At 31.6% G+C, this 17,049-nt stretch overlaps 3 protein-coding genes and 1 long non-coding RNA gene across 5 annotated transcripts; all 4 read right to left on the bottom strand.

Moving 5' to 3' along the window:
* Nucleotides 1-98: 98 nt before the first annotated feature.
* LOC104736232 (transcription factor E2FB) lies at nt 99-4,193 on the bottom strand. The gene is made up of 14 exons (XM_010456182.3): nt 3,615-4,193; nt 3,015-3,177; nt 2,778-2,834; nt 2,584-2,669; nt 2,416-2,504; nt 2,269-2,323; nt 1,723-1,775; nt 1,594-1,644; nt 1,468-1,516; nt 1,308-1,373; nt 1,151-1,227; nt 791-1,061; nt 568-637; nt 99-455 (listed from the first exon to the last, which is right to left on the bottom strand). Exons 1-14 carry the CDS (start codon nt 3,813-3,815, stop codon nt 319-321), a joined length of 1,425 nt encoding a protein of 474 aa, XP_010454484.1. The 5' UTR covers nt 3,816-4,193; the 3' UTR covers nt 99-318.
* Nucleotides 4,194-4,866: 673 nt separating this feature from the next.
* On the bottom strand, nt 4,867-6,087 carry LOC104736231 (uncharacterized). The gene is made up of 2 exons (XM_019234781.2): nt 5,960-6,087; nt 4,867-5,262 (listed from the first exon to the last, which is right to left on the bottom strand). The coding sequence occupies exon 2, from the start codon at nt 5,238-5,240 to the stop codon at nt 4,998-5,000; it is 243 nt and encodes an 80-aa protein (XP_019090326.1). The 5' UTR covers nt 5,241-5,262; nt 5,960-6,087; the 3' UTR covers nt 4,867-4,997.
* A 5,073-nt stretch (nt 6,088-11,160) lies between these two features.
* Nucleotides 11,161-12,774, bottom strand: LOC104736230 (NDR1/HIN1-like protein 1). Its single transcript, XM_010456181.3, has 2 exons — nt 12,253-12,774; nt 11,161-11,714 (listed from the first exon to the last, which is right to left on the bottom strand). The coding sequence occupies exons 1-2, from the start codon at nt 12,553-12,555 to the stop codon at nt 11,394-11,396; spliced, it is 624 nt and encodes a 207-aa protein (XP_010454483.1). The 5' UTR covers nt 12,556-12,774; the 3' UTR covers nt 11,161-11,393.
* A 926-nt stretch (nt 12,775-13,700) lies between these two features.
* LOC109128343 (uncharacterized) lies at nt 13,701-16,408 on the bottom strand. Of its 2 annotated transcripts, XR_015577325.1 has the most exons (5): nt 16,271-16,408; nt 16,092-16,176; nt 15,433-15,526; nt 14,696-14,779; nt 13,701-14,072 (listed from the first exon to the last, which is right to left on the bottom strand). It is a non-coding gene; the product is annotated as an uncharacterized LOC109128343 (long non-coding RNA). The 2 variants fall into 2 exon arrangements; XR_015577326.1 differs by lacking the exon at nt 14,696-14,779 and having other exon boundaries at nt 13,954-14,072.
* Between the last annotated feature and the right edge of the window lie 641 nt (nt 16,409-17,049).

Genomic DNA, 17,049 nt, shown 5'->3' with positions numbered 1-17,049 from the left:
CCGAAATATAATTCTGGTTTCATTTGAGTAACCTTGAAAGCTTATTTACGCTCCCGACTAAAAGAAACTCTATATTAAGACCAATCTTAAGAAATCAATGGGTTAAGGCTATTCTATATAAGCCAAGAAGCTAAAAAAATAGAAAATGCATGATACAGCGAAGGGTTGGTTTCTCTACTTTTTTTATTTTGCAATGTCTAATTCTATGATAACGCAATGCAGCTAGCTACTGTACAAGTACAACATAACTCTGGATTTCACCCATATCAGATTCTATATACAGATACATGGTGGTGCTTGTCCTGTGGTATGGTAACTTCAGCTACCTGTTGATCTCGTAGCAGTGGAATCTTCTGGAGTTGGGCTCGATGGAGTTTGTGGCTGCTCCAAGGTTGTGTTGCTCGGTCCAGCATGGTTTTGATCAAATGAACCCATATGGTTCCAGTCCGGTCCAGCTAATGAAGATAAATCAAGGAGTTCTTAACAGATTTAAATATTTGGGGAGGAAAAACTCAAGAAGCTTAAAGAGAAATTAGATAAAAAGCAGTGACAGAAGTTGAAGGATACATTCATCTGGCCACAAGTCTGTGATGCTGACTTCACCTACCTCTGATCGAAGCCAGTAATCTACACCCATCTGTGTAACATACAGACAAATAATGAATCAAGCCGAGCATATTTTTCTAGATATAATTTTTGTTGATTACTTTTCCTGGCTATATGAAGTTTCTGAACTGTGATTATGTATGTGGTGAAATATTTTAAAGCTGGGGAAGCAATTGGGACTTACATCCAAATCTGGAGGAACAATCTTCATGATACCATCAACAAAGTCATGAGATTCGATGTCAGAGTAAACTCTTTGAGTATCATCAAGTTCCTGTATGTCCATCTTTCTTCCGGTGCTGTCCTCTTCCATTGGCATGGCTACATCATGGTTCTCAGGGAGACCAGATGTTGATGGAAGATTTGAGGGTTCATCAGGAACACTTGAAGGCACATCAGGAGCATTGGAAGGTTCATCAGCGTGAGGAATGTCCTCAAAACTCTCTTCGAATTGACTGAAAAACCACAATATCACTGTCAGTCTCACCACTTTCATTGAACAGATTTATCAATGGCAAGCATAACTTTAGAAGACAGGGATTACCTGACTAGGTACACGTCTATTGGTCCCATTGTGCTTCTCAGTATTATTCTATATCTCCTCTGAGAATAACCACCAGCCTGATTAATGGCAGGATAAGAGGTGGATATAGTTAGGGACTGTTCGTTGCTCATTTGGTTTTGTGTGCTATTAAGCTTACCTCATCAGGATCTGGCACCTCAAGAGTTGTTCCATGTGGTGCCTTCACAGCTATCAGCGTCTTATTCTACAATTCGCGTGAGAAACACCACAAAACATGTTTCCCAGTGAGCAGAATGCAAAGCAAAAATATACACTTAATTCCTAGAAGAAGACCAAACCTGGAAGCATGGTAGGTTTTTAATGTCGTCTTCGGTGACAAACAGTAACCTAAAATGTGGAGAGTCAGAACAAACAAATATGTTGTATCATACCTTTCGCCAGAAAAAATAGCAGGAGAAGCTTACCTTTTGTTGTTTTCATCCTCACTCAAGCTTGTTAGTCTGTCTTGTGATTCTCTGCAAACAGGTCGATTGTCAATAAGACACAAAAACAGCAAACCAAGAAAAAGAAAGGAAAATGATCTATGAGAATACCTGATTTGGTCATCTAGTTTTGCCTCCTCAACTGTGAGATTACGTACTTCATCCTGTACAAGGATCGAGGGTAACAAAATGTCAAACGAAACTGCTAATGGGAATTTGTATAGAGCGAATAATTTTTCAAACAGAGAACTAAAAAAGAAATAAATCCAAATGCATGAGATCGAAAACAGTACCCAATTAATCACTTTGTCAACATCTGTGTAATTAACTATGAGAAACATGAACAGAAGCACATCATTCAAATTTCAAAATGTGCTAGTAGAGGGATACAAGACAGAGCTTGTGGTTACATGTTCTCAAAGTTTGTTTTTGTGATATACTTTTTTGTATCCTAGTTACCCCTAAGTCTCAGGAAAAAGGCAAAACAAGAACTATAGGAATGTTCATAAGATGTTCAAGAAGACAATCTAAACTAACATATACCCTCAACGTAAAAATAATAATAAAACTGGTGATAATACTGAGCACATTGCATAAAGGGGTTAGCAGTGAAACGTTTAACTGAAAGGTAAATAAATACATAGGCCTGTACTGTACCTGTAGGTTAGCTATGTTTTCAATCGTTTCTCCTGGTTTTGAGACATCGAGACCCCTAAGATAGACAAAAAAAAAATCAGAGTATCATCACACATGAGCCATCAAATGGAAGGAATCCAGGATTTGACAGTCGGAAGACATGCTTACTTCCACTGAATCCTGTTCTTGAGCGTCTTCTCTATCAAACCTATTCCTTCTAACACATTGGTTATATCGTATATCCGTCTCTTTTGTACCTGCAACAACAGAAACACGCAGTTAAGATTTGACAGAGAGTAATACATCAAGAAGGCATTTTAAAGTTTGAATATCCACCTCTAAAGTATCAGCTGCTTTGTTCAGATCAAGAATACCATCCTCTGCTTGTTTTATCAAATTGATAAATTTCTTTGTCAAAAGACCTGAAGCAAATTAGATCACAAAAAAAAAAAAAGCTTATTATTAAAAAGACCTGGAGTATAATAATAGATCATAAAAAGGCTTAGGTTTGTGAAAAAAAAAGTTATTACCTAGTGAACTATCATAACGACAAGTACCGGCCTGTGCAAAGTTACTTCCAGGAGAACCTGCCAACACAGAAGATCCTTGTCACTACATTGCAATGATATCACTCTTTCTTTCATTGCAACTAAACCAAAAAAAAATAGAAGGTCTAGCTCAGATGAGCACATAAGCAATATCTATCATTGGCCTACTAACCGTGTAGATAGATTAAAAAGGAAACAGAGCATTCGGGAGAAACTCACCTGCATTAGAACCAGAAGCTAGCGTTCCAGATTTATTAGACTTGGCAGACCTAGAAGTTTTTTTGGCCTTCCCTCCTTTCCCTGATACAGGTGTTTGGAGAACACAGGTACTCAATTCATTGGGCTCAGATATTTGGTTTACCGCATCTGTCTTACGCTTCAGCTGCCAATAAAAATTGTAGAGTTAAAAGTTGAACAAATGGATAACAGAAGCTGACACCACTAATGCTCAATTCCTATATACTGTCACTTCGCTGAAATCTACAAGTATATAGGCAAACCTTTAAATTCTAAGACCAAAATAGCCTAATTCACTAAACAGAAGCATAGACAATGCATAAATCAGCTCTAAAATAGCAAGAACAGTAACACCAAAATAAACCCTAGTTCAACAACTAAACTACTCAAAAAAGACAAACATAACTCGCAATGCTAATTCCATATACTACACAAACCGCAATTTCACAGCCGGAGACAGATCGCAACACAACTCTCAGGCTACGATATCACCATCACAAATTCAACCAAACCTCAGAGAATCGAGAACACAAGGGGCAATTATAAACCAAAATTGACACTAGGGGGTGAAGGGGGACTCACAGTAGATTTAATAACAATCGAGTCAGAGACGGCGTGATCAGCAGCAGCAGCAGAAGGAGCAGCTCCTCCTCCAGCTAAGCGAGTCTCCGCCGAATCAAAGCGGTGATACTCGCCGGGAGCAACTAACGGAGGCTTCATAGAAGACAGAGAAGGATGATACTGCCGCTTCGAAGGTGGGAATTGCTGAGGTTCCTCCGACATGAGGAACGAATCTCGATAAGAAATTTAAAAAAAAAAATCCCCAAAAAAGAAACCGAAAATTCAATCTCCGGAAAAACGGATCTCCGGTAAGCAGAGATCCGATTAGGTATACGGAAGCAGATCTACGGCGAGAATTACGGAGATTCCGGGATGAGAATGTGAAGAGATCGACGAATCGAAAAAAAAAAAAAAAAGCGGGAGAGAAGAAGAGGAAGAAGAAGGAAGAGAGGAGGAGAAAGGATTAAAAGAAAACAAAAAAAAAAAAGAAAACAAAAAAAAAAGAGACGGTGGAAGAGAAAAGAGAGAAAACGAGGGAATGAGTTGCGTTTGGTTTAGATTACTGATGTGGAGGGAAGCTGCGCTACTTGTAACAACACTACTGATGTCTTATTAATTTCTCTCTTTAACCAATATCTCAACCAAATTAATCCTCTCTTTTTTAATTAATTATATATTATATACTATTTTTTATTTTTTTTTTCCAACGAAGTTAATATTATTAAGCTACAGTAGGTAACTAATTTGGGATACAGTTTTATTTCCTTGAAATTGAAAAGAAATTAAAAAAAAAAGTATTAATTTGGATTTATTCATGTTAAGAATTGGAAGCTTTAAATATTCCAACAAACTGTTGCATCTGTTACACGCGTTAAGCGTGAGCAATTATCGTCAATATCTGTCCAAAATATATACGTTGTTATATACATTTTTTTGTAGAAGAGTAAACAAAAAAAAAAAAAAAGAGATTGACAAAAGAGGAACATGAGTAAACTATTGCCCAAAAAAACATCACTAAAACTGTAAAACCTATAACTTTACTGGTAATATCAGATTTGGAGTTGTTTTTGTTGGAATTTGGTAATTGGTAAGGATACAGTATTAATGAAGAGAGCTGTAACGCTAATGAGGTTTTTTGTGGAACCTCGAAAACATAGGGATTCCAAATCATAGGACCAAGACACTAGAAACATGTGTCATCTGAATGCAGACACTCGGACCTCATTTGAATGCTCTGCTGTTAGATCAAGATAATAGTATATCTATAGACGAGTTTTCAATATAAAAAGCTTATGTATGGACTATGGAGTAATCATAAGGTAGATGGGATACAAAGACTTTGAAAGCTTCATTAACATAACAAACACAGACACCAAAAGAACCTTTTTTTTCTTTTTCTTTCTTTTACTTGAACAAATGGGCAAGAGCAGGGTCATCTAAATCCACATCAAGGGATCCATTTAACCGCATAAACTCAATGTAGCTATCCGGAGGTGTGATCGCACGAGTGTTGTTACTCGGTTTGAATCCGTGAACTCTCTGGAGATCTCTCGCAAGCCAACGAAGAAAAACTTTGTCCAATGGAGGTACAACCTTCAAGTGGATCACTTCACGTTCTTCTTTCACAGTCGTAGCTTTGTTACCCATCTTGAAAATAAGCAAATAACACCTGCATTATAGCGTATTGAAATATCACATTGTCCAAAACCCGCAAAGATAATAAATTCACATATAGTTCAGCAAAAGATGACTTTACCACAATGTATAAAGCATTTTTTGGGTTTAACAAAATCAATAAACTCTGCATCGCCTAAAGCAGCAATCACACTAATACTGCAAGTGAGCCTTTTTAATACAATCTCATATACACAAATGCTGGCATTATTTCGTTAATAACAGAGTCACGAAGATATCTAAAAGGGAGAGACTGAAAAGCTTGAACAGTATAAGTAGTTAACTTTAGGACCATCAAAACCTTTTTATTAACAGACCTTACTCTCTATACATATTTTTTTTATATCAGAATCCATTTTACAAAGAACCTCAAGCAAATGAAATGTACAACATCAGACATCTATAAACCACCACCACTAATACAGGTCAAATCTTTATCAGGATGATAATATTTAGTAACTAAGGATACAGGATGATCAAAAAGTTTTCGCTTTAGTGAAATCCCCTCTCTTCTGAAATCACAAATATGGAAACTAGACTAATTTTTTTTTTCAAAACTTCCGAACAATTGAGGAAATCGGAGATTTTACTTCAATTTCAATCACTAAGAAACCTAGCCAGAAAAAGAAAAAAAAAATAAAAAATAAAAAAGCGTAGCCTGGGAACGAAACACAAAAATCTAAAGATTTTACCTTTTAATCAGAGAGACAAAACATCAGAAATCGAGATTGTGAGTTGAAGAATTTCTGACCAGACAGACACTATCAGAAGCGAGAACTCTTCTCCAGTTCAAGATTCAAACGACGTCGTATATTTAGGCGGCTCAGATGTACGGGCTGTTAACACAAAATTCTATTGTTATTTTATGGGTTAAGCCCAGTTACATAAAAGCCCAGAAGTTTTCAGGCTTTTTTTTTTCTTTATTTATTTGTTTCTTGTTCCTAACAAATCACAAAATTGTATTGTCACTTTTTTGTGGAACCTCGAAAACCTAGGGATGCCAAATCATAGGACCATTCCAAGGCAATAAGAACATTTGTTATCTGAATGCAGACAATCGGATCTAATTTGAATGATTAGACAAGATAATTAGTAGATGAAGTACTTAGCTTTAGGACCATTAAAACCTTTTAGCATATTTACATCAATCAAGTAATCAACAAATAGTAAAGTGTGCAAACTTTACAATTTTCGGATACAAAAGCATGATTTATATATTATTATTGTGATCAATAACACGTCTACAAGAAATGATTTAGAAGTTCTACAGAAGTCAGAAGCTATACGAGATCAGCATTCATTAGCTAATCTTGTTCATTTATGTTGATCATAACTCATAAGAACCTTAGATTTCAGGTCCAGATGTTATAATTTAAATGTGGGAAACAACTGGATGCTCAAAGAAAGTTACCTACACTCTCTCTACTACAAGACTACAAGTGTGGGTTTAGTTTGCAACGTCATTGCACGCGGCAGGCAAGTAACAAAGTTTGTTGACGAATATTCGCTAAAGTAGTTCTCAATTTTTCTTTTCTACTCCTTTTTTTTTTTTTTGGCTTTAAGCATCTGTAAACGAAACTTCTTATAAAAATCACAAAAGTTACAAATTTTATAAAAGTAGTTTTTTTTATTCTTTTCTCTCACATTATCAAGTTTTCTAAAAATGAAGTCACCAAACATGAAGATATGCAATATCTCAGATTATTGTGCTTCACGCTACATAACACCGTAAGGCGTGCAAATGTCACCAACATGACGATGATTTCACAACTCACATGCATTAGACTAAGTCATCTCATAACTACGAATCGACTACACTTTATTTCATGGGATTTCTTTGGTGGAGTTTTTCGAGTGTCCATATCATATATTATATATAAGATGAGAAGGTTTTACTCCTAACTTTCCATAACACGACGACATTTGACAGCGTATATTTTCGATACCTGTCCTCACTTCTCAATTATTAAATTCTTTTAATTTATTTTTTTTCAAAAATATATACATTAGTTTTCATATTCACTAAATTTAAATGATAGTTTTGTACTAAAATATATATTGACATTTATGCAATGTCCTTTTAGTTTATACATAGATCATATATCAATATTTTCTATAATTAACATAATATTATAATTTTGCAAAATTATCATTTATCAATATTTTATATAATTACCATAACATTATAATTTTGCAAATAAGAAATAATTAAATATTAATATCATAATTTTGGAAAAATATAATGTGATGGTTATTAAATTCTTTACTAATTTCAAGCTATAAAAATATTATAATGTTATAATAATTATTGTTGAGAAAAAAATTATAATATTTGTTTCACAGTTTTTGTGCCAAAAGATCAAATCAATTTATCTAAAATAGTTTCAAGATATAAAACAATCTGATTTTTTTTAATAGTAATCATTAACTCAATTGATTGCATATTAATTCTTTAAAATGTAACTCCCATGATGTTTGAAAAATATTTAAAAACAAATCTTTCATCATATATATACACTTCAATGTATTAATTGCAATACTTTTTTTGTTTTACAAAAAAAAAGCACAAACAAAACCTATGGTATATTTATTTTTTGAAATGTAACCATAACTCCCATGATGTTTGACCAAAAAAAAACTAAAAAACATCCCATACTACTACAAATTTATCTATAAATAGCTAGACAAAATCTTCATCAAACATCATATTTTACCTCTCACATAATTTTCTAAATTTTGTAATATTTAATTTTTCCCTTTATGTGACATTTGTAGGTTTTGAAATAAATAAGTTGAGTCGAAATTTTGGAGCATTTACAGAAGTTAACATGTGCAATGTGGTTATTCATTAGAAAGAGTTAGAGGTCTTAGACACATAAGACATTCTCACTTGTAAATATTGTTTTGAATGCCTATTTTGTATATCAATATTGTAATTTGTTTTTCTTTTGATCCATTTGATAAATTTTTAATATAAAAATTTTAGTTCTAGACCATAATTCATAAACCCTAATAGATTTTATATCTTAGTCACAATATTTCTGCTACTTATTATTACCCACTCTATATTTTATACAAGTGTGTTTGTATGTATTACCCATGAAAATAAGTTTAAACATATACTAACTGAATACTATTACTTTAATTAAATGTGTTCCTTAACGTTACAACTATGTTTGTATGTATTTATTCACTTTCTTTCCGATAACCATTTCCATAGTCCTTTATTTTATTTATAGGTTATGACTTCTGATGAGAGAAAGGTTTTGTGATGGTTTAGGGTTTAGGGTCGAGGGAGATTTGGACGTCTAGGTGATATATGTCTCATGATATGGGTTTCCAAAGCCATGTGATTCTTCCAAATTTAGTTTTTTTTTTCTTACACAATTTATTCTTAATTATTTTCTTAAAATATAATTAGAATCTAATTTCTTTTCACAACACTATTGTTTGGGTTATACTATGTATACACTTATTTTCTCTTCTCATATGTTCCATTATTTTTCCTAGTTATGATCGATTGTTGATGATGTGATGATAGTGCTTACCCGCAAGCAGAGCACGACAATGAGACTTGACCATGTGTGCAAGTTTAATTAATAACATTTAACAAGACTCACCTCTACCACGTGTTTATCAAATCGAAATATCCAAAGATCACCCTAAGCTAATCCCAATTGCATTCTAGAGAGAGACATATGAAAAGAGAGAAAAACAATGTCTTGGAGAAATAGGAAGATTTGAGTTATCTCTTCTTCCATCCATCACATGATTTTAAAAATAAAAACATAGAAGAAGAAAAAAACAGATTATCTGGTTAACAATTATTTTATGTTCTCTTAGGTTGTGTAGTTAACACTAAAAAAAGTAACTCGATAATACGATGGTATGTTTTTACTCTTTTTCGTTGGTCATTTTGAGTATAATACAACATATATATATATATATTTAAACAGAAAAGTATAACACAAAAAACAATTTTTATTTGATATAATAATATATCAATATATGTTAATAACATTTTTTATTCAATTCTAAACTAAATTCAGTTTGCATTTAGATTTAGTATGTTTAATAGATATAAAGTACGTGATAAAAATATAGAAATATCTAACAGGGAACTTTCTTTTCCAAATGCAATTAATCAAGAAACAGAAAGAATTCTACTTCTAGAACACAAATGCATTTGAAGTCATTTGTATAATTCATTAAGATTAAAATATTTTATTGCTAAAAGATTCAAATTATAATAATAAAAATTTTAAGCATGTTGGTAATATATAAATATCACTATTATTTATGCTACCTTTAGTTATCTAATTAAAGAAATTAATTACACAGAGAATGAAGGAAGAGCATGAGTTTCGGCTCAAGAAGAGGTTATTCGAGAAATTCAAGTTACTGTCTCGTCTTTCTTGGAGGTGTCTGGTTTTAGAAGATATTGATGTTTTATAGATTATGTTAAAAGCGGACAAACTAACACATAATGTCCATGCTCATCCGCATTTTATTTTATATGTAATCAATATTCTTTTCCCAACATAAAAAATGTTTGTATGTCTTGATTGTGTATCAAAACATGAAGAGCTATATATATTATATGAGATACAGATTAAATATTTTAAAGTAACCTTTCATATTAACAAAAAATTTCAGTTTAATGATTAACTAATCAATAGTCATTTATTTTACGTGAATGAGAATACTTATTTAAAAACAAAATAAATAACAAACATAAAATAATTTATCGAAACACAAAATATTAAATTTTAAATATTTTAATAAATCTAATATATATATAGTACGTATCTTCTTCTTGTTTTGATTCAGAATACTGCTAGTCCTCGTACAAATCACACCAAACATGAGTTTGCAGCCAACTGACTTTGAAAATTTATGATAAAAAAAAAAAAACTTTCTGATATAATAACTAATGGGACCATTTTTTTTTTTTGAAAAAGAATAATGGGACCAGTTTTTGAGCTGTTAAGTTTCTAAAATGTCATAATCGATATTGATTAGTTTCTAAAATTAATTTAAGTCCTTAAAGTTCTAACCAATCAGCTTCTTATATAGCTCATTGCCGTAGATAAGAAGTAGAAACTAACCAGCCAAATTAATAATGTCTGCAAATTAGAATAGAAACTAGGATAACCATATTAAAATCTGAACCTACAAGAAGACAATTTGGGTGTAAAGAAAAAAATCTACTCTGGAAGTCCGCATTCAAGTACTTACGCGACAAAAAATCTTTGAAACTAAAATTCAGTGCCCAATAAACCAATAACATCAAAAGGAACTGATAGTACAAAGTGAACTGTGTACACACATATGATTTTGTTATGTTCCCATGAAACATAACCTAAAACTATCTTTTCCTACATTTTGTACATGTTAAAAATATTTGTTGCTGTCGGATTGCAATCTTTTTCTTTTTTTTTTTTTTTTTCTGTTTCTTAAAGGTCGGATTGCAAAAAAGTTTAACAATTAATAAATATAGCAAGTGATATCATTACTAGATTGCTATTTTTTAGATATATTTTTGGAGAGGGTTTATTTTTCCATAAAGACCATCAGCTACATAGTCGTTGTCATGTGACTCATATCCAACTAGAAAATAAACCCACCCTTGTAAGTTTTCCCTAATTCTGGCAATTTCGTGTGCAGACGGCAGAGTACTAAAAACGTCAACTGTCACCTTGTTAATTACACTCATGGGTTAGATTATACTATTATAGTATATATATCATATGCTAAAACTCATGTAAATTTACAATTTAACGTGGGTGTTTGATTAAAAAGGATCTCCTTCCAAGTCACCACAAATAAATTTATCGTACATTATTCTAATTTTAAAATATGCATCCTCAATTCCAACATTATACTAGCTATATTGAAGAAAAAAAAATGAAATTTGATTAAAAGGAACACACGTCAATTTATGTTCTAGTACTTTAGTACTTGGACATCAATGAAAAGCAAAAAAGGTTTAATCAGCGTCTTGTTCTTTTAACACCTTTTAAAAATTAATTAACAAGCCACAAATCGACAACATAATGCTCTAATTTAACCTTTTACCTTATAAATTTATTCCCCTGGAAAATATATATTCTTTGCTTTTGTATTTCATACGTCAACCGCACATCGCTGAACAAGCTGGTACTTCATCGCCGGGCCAGCGCCGCCGACTAACTGACGTGGCACGTTAATGTACGCCGGACAATTAACGTGGAGGCGATAACCGCCGGAGACCCACGAGCCCACTTTCCACCTAACCCAACCGTCTATCTTGATGTTGAGGAGCACCAACCCGGCCATTAGGTCTTCCTCCAATGCCGGAGACAGGTAAGGAGACACCGACACGGCGGTGCCAATCAGAACCGGTGACCACACCGTAACTTCCAGATGTCCTTGATACGTCGTCGGCAATAGCCTCGCAATCGTCACCTAATTAATACGAAAAAAATATAGAATTAATACATAAACGCTTAAAAGACGAATAACAAAAAAAAAAAATACAAAAAAAACCTTATAAATGTGATTTATAGGTCCTTTTTGTTTCTTCTTGTATTTTAAATTTTCAATTAATAGCTTCTACCTAAAAAAATTATCCCTTAACAGTAAGTGCTCGCTCTAGAGCATTATTTATATTCTTGTTAGTATATTATAACTCTTCAAGAAAGAAAAAAGACAAAAAAAATGATTAATTCTGCAAGTGGTAGACAAATATGTATATGGTGATATTGGTTTTTCAACATTGCAGGTTTATTCTTATGAATCCAAAATGATGATAAATATAAAATTTAACAAAAAAACATTTGTGAAATCAAATTGATGATATTTATATATTCTTAAGACATACGTTAAGACTTAAGATGGATCATGTTATGTGGTTTTAACGTTATAGCATACTAAAACTTGCTGATTCATACACATTGCACCAAGCAAATCAACAAGAAAATAGCAATAAAACGCAGAACGCTACCTCTTGGTTTCGGTATGAGGCATAGATGTCGAGGCGGTCATAGAAAATTCCGATCTTGTCGTTTGGGTTGCGAGAAGAGAGTGTGACCTGAAGATTCGAAGTGAGGTAATTTGGCTGGGAGACGTTGAAGTCATTAATAGTTACGTCTTGGAGGACGAAACGCGGTCCGTGCGGGTGAAGTATAGCCCAGACCAAGAAAACCACAAACGCAGCCACAACGATTAGGCCTAGCAACGCCCATATTACGCGTCTCCTCTTCCTCTCGTCATATTCGTCATAGTGGTCGCATTCTCTCTCCGTCATTGTACCGTGTAGTGGCGTTTAGTGTTTTTGGTTTGCAGAGAGAGATTTGTTGGTTGGTTTGTTTTGTTTGGTGGGTGAAAGATATTGGAAGGTTAGTAGTGGAGTTTTGAGGGATATTTATGTAAGTAGAGTTTGGTGGTTAAATGTATCGTAATTATGAGTTTATTTCTATTTGTAACCATATTGCTAAGCTATCGCACAGCTATAGTCTTGACTCTTGACACTTTTTTTGTTTTTTACCAATGGGCTTCTTTTATATTTTTAACTTTATGCGAAATTCGGAAAAAGGCTGTTTTTAGTCCTTATCAGCTCTGAACAACATAAATGTTTTTTTTTCCACAGTTCTTTGGTGATAATTACCACGAAAAGCACTTTTGGATGAGAGACGACGAATCTTCTTTCTACTACAATTGTTTAAGTAAGAAATCAGGAAACAAATAAATTTGAGTATCACATTATAGGGTAAAACTTCTATAAATTAATACTCTATAAATTAATAAACATTATAAATTAATAAATTTTGCTGGTCCCAAGTCGGGCCAGTGTAAAAATTAACAATATTCAATAAGATAATAATTTTTTCGAAATCTCCTTATAAAATATGATCCCAATAATATCATAAATTAATAATTATGTAAATATATATAAATATATATATATACTGATATAATAGTGTATGTTTCTCCTAAAGCTCAATTCTATAGAACAATTGTAATGTTGTATTTTCAACCTATAATAATATCTCTAAAATATTTTATAACATGTCATACAAATAATTAAAATTTAAAGTTTTAATTTTTAGATATTCATCATTTACAATTTGATAATTTGACAGATTATTAAAATAGGAGAATTGATATTATTATTCATAGATTTGAATTTATGTGTCTCATGTGTATAAGTCAATTTGTCTATAATATTTGTAATTTATTGTAAATAGTGCTTTCTAAATATTACAAGTTCAATTCCTAAACCATAAAATTTATAACATCCGAAAGTTTAATCTTATTTTGCTATAGTTGTTCCAATTCATAATTTTTTAAAAAATAAACAATTAAAAATATATCTATAAATTAATAATTATTAATTTACACTATAAAATAATAATTATTAATTTATAGATAAATTAATATCACTATAAATTAATAAAATGTCTTACTCCCAACATTATTAATTTATAAAGGTTTTACTGTATATGGGCCGGTCAAATGGAAATGACGGTCTAAAAAATATGTGGCCCTTCCGATAGTATTTTTACTTTTCTTGATATATGTTAAATTGTATTGAAAATATCTATACTATTAATTTGGGAGTAAAAAGCAAAAACTGAAAAAAAAAAAAAAAATTCCATTCAATGCCCCCACTAGAAAAGAAAAGGAAGACAAAGAATAAACTATTTCAAGAGCAAACAAGTAATCTAAAGGGGTCAAAACACGCGGACCCTAAAAGATCTGGTTTTACTTTATTCGGATCATGGAATATTGCAACCGTCTCCATACATACTCTTCCGCCGAAACCTGTAAGGAAATTCAAATAATAAATAGAAAGAAAAAATATTCTGATTACATACCTACCAAATCAACAGTTAACGACATTTAAACTCCCAAAAATCTGTTCTTCCAAACAATATGGCTTTTAGAAACTATCAATTTTTAAAATCGAATAAATATCAATCATCAATCATTATATTAAAAACCTAAATCAACAAATATTTCACACCCGAAACTAACTCATTTCCAAAACTAACAAAGTCGGACTCTATCAAATGAAATCCTTAAAGATCATCTATAATAACATCTCAAATCAAAATAATTTGGAACATAATCTTATTGTTTTGGTAAACATTAACTGAAAATCTTTTATTGATTAAATAGAATATCGCAAAAAAGCACCTCCACTACTACTATATAAACACCAAACTAGACGTCATACACAACTAAACACATCAAACCTAAAATAACAATTCAGAAAGTCACATTAATAGTATCCATGGCGCCAATAATGGTATCACTCATGTGTCCCATATTAAGTCCTTCAAAAACAGGATAGAAGATCAGAGTCTAAATCGTGCCAAAGTAATCCATACTGGTTTGATATTTTTCCATATGCGCGGAGTTACTTTTAAATCTGTAAAAGTTACCTTTTTTCTTCTATCTCTTAATGATGTTTCATATCTTCATTCACAGAGATCAGACTAGCAAATTCGTGTAAAAAACTTGAGAATCTGAAAGCGAAAGGGAGTTCAAAATGAACAAATTGACTTCTAGATATTTAATATAAGGTACCATAAATCTTATTCATCTTTTTATTTTTACATCTATATTAAGTGAATTCTGTTTTTATTTATTTTACATTCAAATTACTAATGGAGATGTTTGTTTTCAACTTATCTTTCATCCAGAAATTACAAGATTAGACTAATGTAAGTTTATTCTAACCTGCCTTACGATTATTTTTATGGAGTTCAAATTAATATGTCAAGTTATATTACGACAATGTTTTGCTTTGCCAGGCACTCACAAATGAAGATACTGTTAAAGGTGATTCTTTGCATTTCTGTTTTTCAGAAATATATAGATCTATTCATTCAACTTATCATGTTAGCATAATGAAACAATTCTCTTCTAAATTAAACTTTGCTTATAAAAATTATTGCCTGAGATTTTTCAAGAACAGGTTGACAACAGATTTAAGAAGGAAAATCTGAAGAATTAGACAATGAATGTTGAAAGTGTTCCAGAACCTCATTTTTTAGATTATTCTGTCTATGTTTTTAGATTATAGTGTTTCTGTGATTTTGAGTATTTAGACACTGATATGTCAAATCTATACCGATTATAAAGCAAATGAGAAGTTAAGAGTATTAATAATACTAACCTCTATTTGTATAAAATGGCATATGCTTCTCTTTCTTTGCTTCATATTGTGATTTACGCCAATACATATTGGTGCTGTTGACTTCATTGTTAATCTGTCAAAAAGATAATAAACATGTTGTATTACATGTTGTTCTTTTCATCGTTTTAAGTTATACCCACTGGTTTTTTAAACAGAAAGAAATTGTTTATATTTCGGTTGTACTTATTAATTAGAAAGGTCATGTAAATCATATATTATCAGATTTAGTAGTATTAGTAAATCGTAGCCTCACATTTATATTATGAAAAATTATCTAGATTGACTAATGCAAACTTTTCAGTCTTTATAGCTAAAAAAAAAGTTGAAATTATTTAAGACCTTACATGGGAATCTAACTCTATATATATTAAGTATGAAGTAAAGCATAAATTCTTGGGTTTTGTGGATTCGATAATTGTAGAAAAGAAGTTGGGCATGATGATAGTATGCGAAAGTAATATACTTAAGATGTCGAAGTCACGAATTAGATTTCTATCAGGTAATCATAGTTATAATTTCGAGAATACTGATTACTAAATAATTAAGAACCCACTTGGATCCAAAAATTTAACAAAACTATTTTCGTAATCTAATTTACATCTTACAGAGAAACCAGAGAATATGGAAATTGTAAGAACCTTGATCAACGATGGTGAGCCTTGCTTTTGTTGTGGATCGTGAGCTATCGATCTGACTTTGTATCCATTGATTCTTTGCAAGAACCTGAAAATCTATATATATAAGAAGAATATACACCTGAAAAGAATCTCGAAACCTGATAAAATAAAAAAGTAAAAAGAAAATGTACATAGCTGACCCGAGAATAGAATAACACACAAAGTGTTGTACTGACTGGATTCGGTAAATTCTTGATGAACTTGGATGTCGTTTGATGGTTCTATTGGATTTGATGATGAAGATGTGGTCGAAGAAGTTTCTAGAAATTGCCGACAAATATTTTTCTTTTTCTGTTATTGTTTTGGTCGGAGAGTCGGATCGTAGGATTGTATCGCTTTTGTTATTCCCTCCGTTTCAAAATATACGATGTTTTAACAAAAGCACGCAGATTAAGAAGTATTTACTTTTTAAAAGTTCAATCAATCAGAAATAATACTGCTTAATAAATAATATTAACTTAATCAAAAAGTTGTATAAAAACATGAAAACATCTTATATTATGAAACAAAAGATATTTTTAAAACATCCAATATTATGAAACGGAGGGAGTATTAGGTTTGTTTTGGTTTGTTAAATTTATTGGGCTTGACTAGGGGATTTCATCATTGGGCTCTGTTTGGTTAAACATATTTGTTAGGTCGTAAGTATTGGTAGAGTTAATTACTAATAGTAATAGATTGTTACTAACTTCGGACCAAAAAAGTAGTATATTGGTGTATATTCTAAGTGATGTGGTGACACTTTAAGAAGAGAGGAAATTGTCCTGATTAATAAAAATATAGATTACACTCAGTTGATTTATCATAATAAACTATAAAAACATTATAAATTCACCATAATATATAAATCCATTAAATTAAAAACGTTTTTAGAACATGTTACAACTAAAATAAATTAACACTTACAATATTATATATA

This window comes from Camelina sativa, chromosome 13 (assembly GCF_030686135.1).
Source record: "Camelina sativa cultivar CO46 ecotype springtype chromosome 13, ASM3068613v1".
NCBI classification, from domain to species: domain Eukaryota; kingdom Viridiplantae; phylum Streptophyta; class Magnoliopsida; order Brassicales; family Brassicaceae; genus Camelina; species Camelina sativa.
This window is presented reverse-complemented; position numbering and strand designations above follow the sequence as displayed.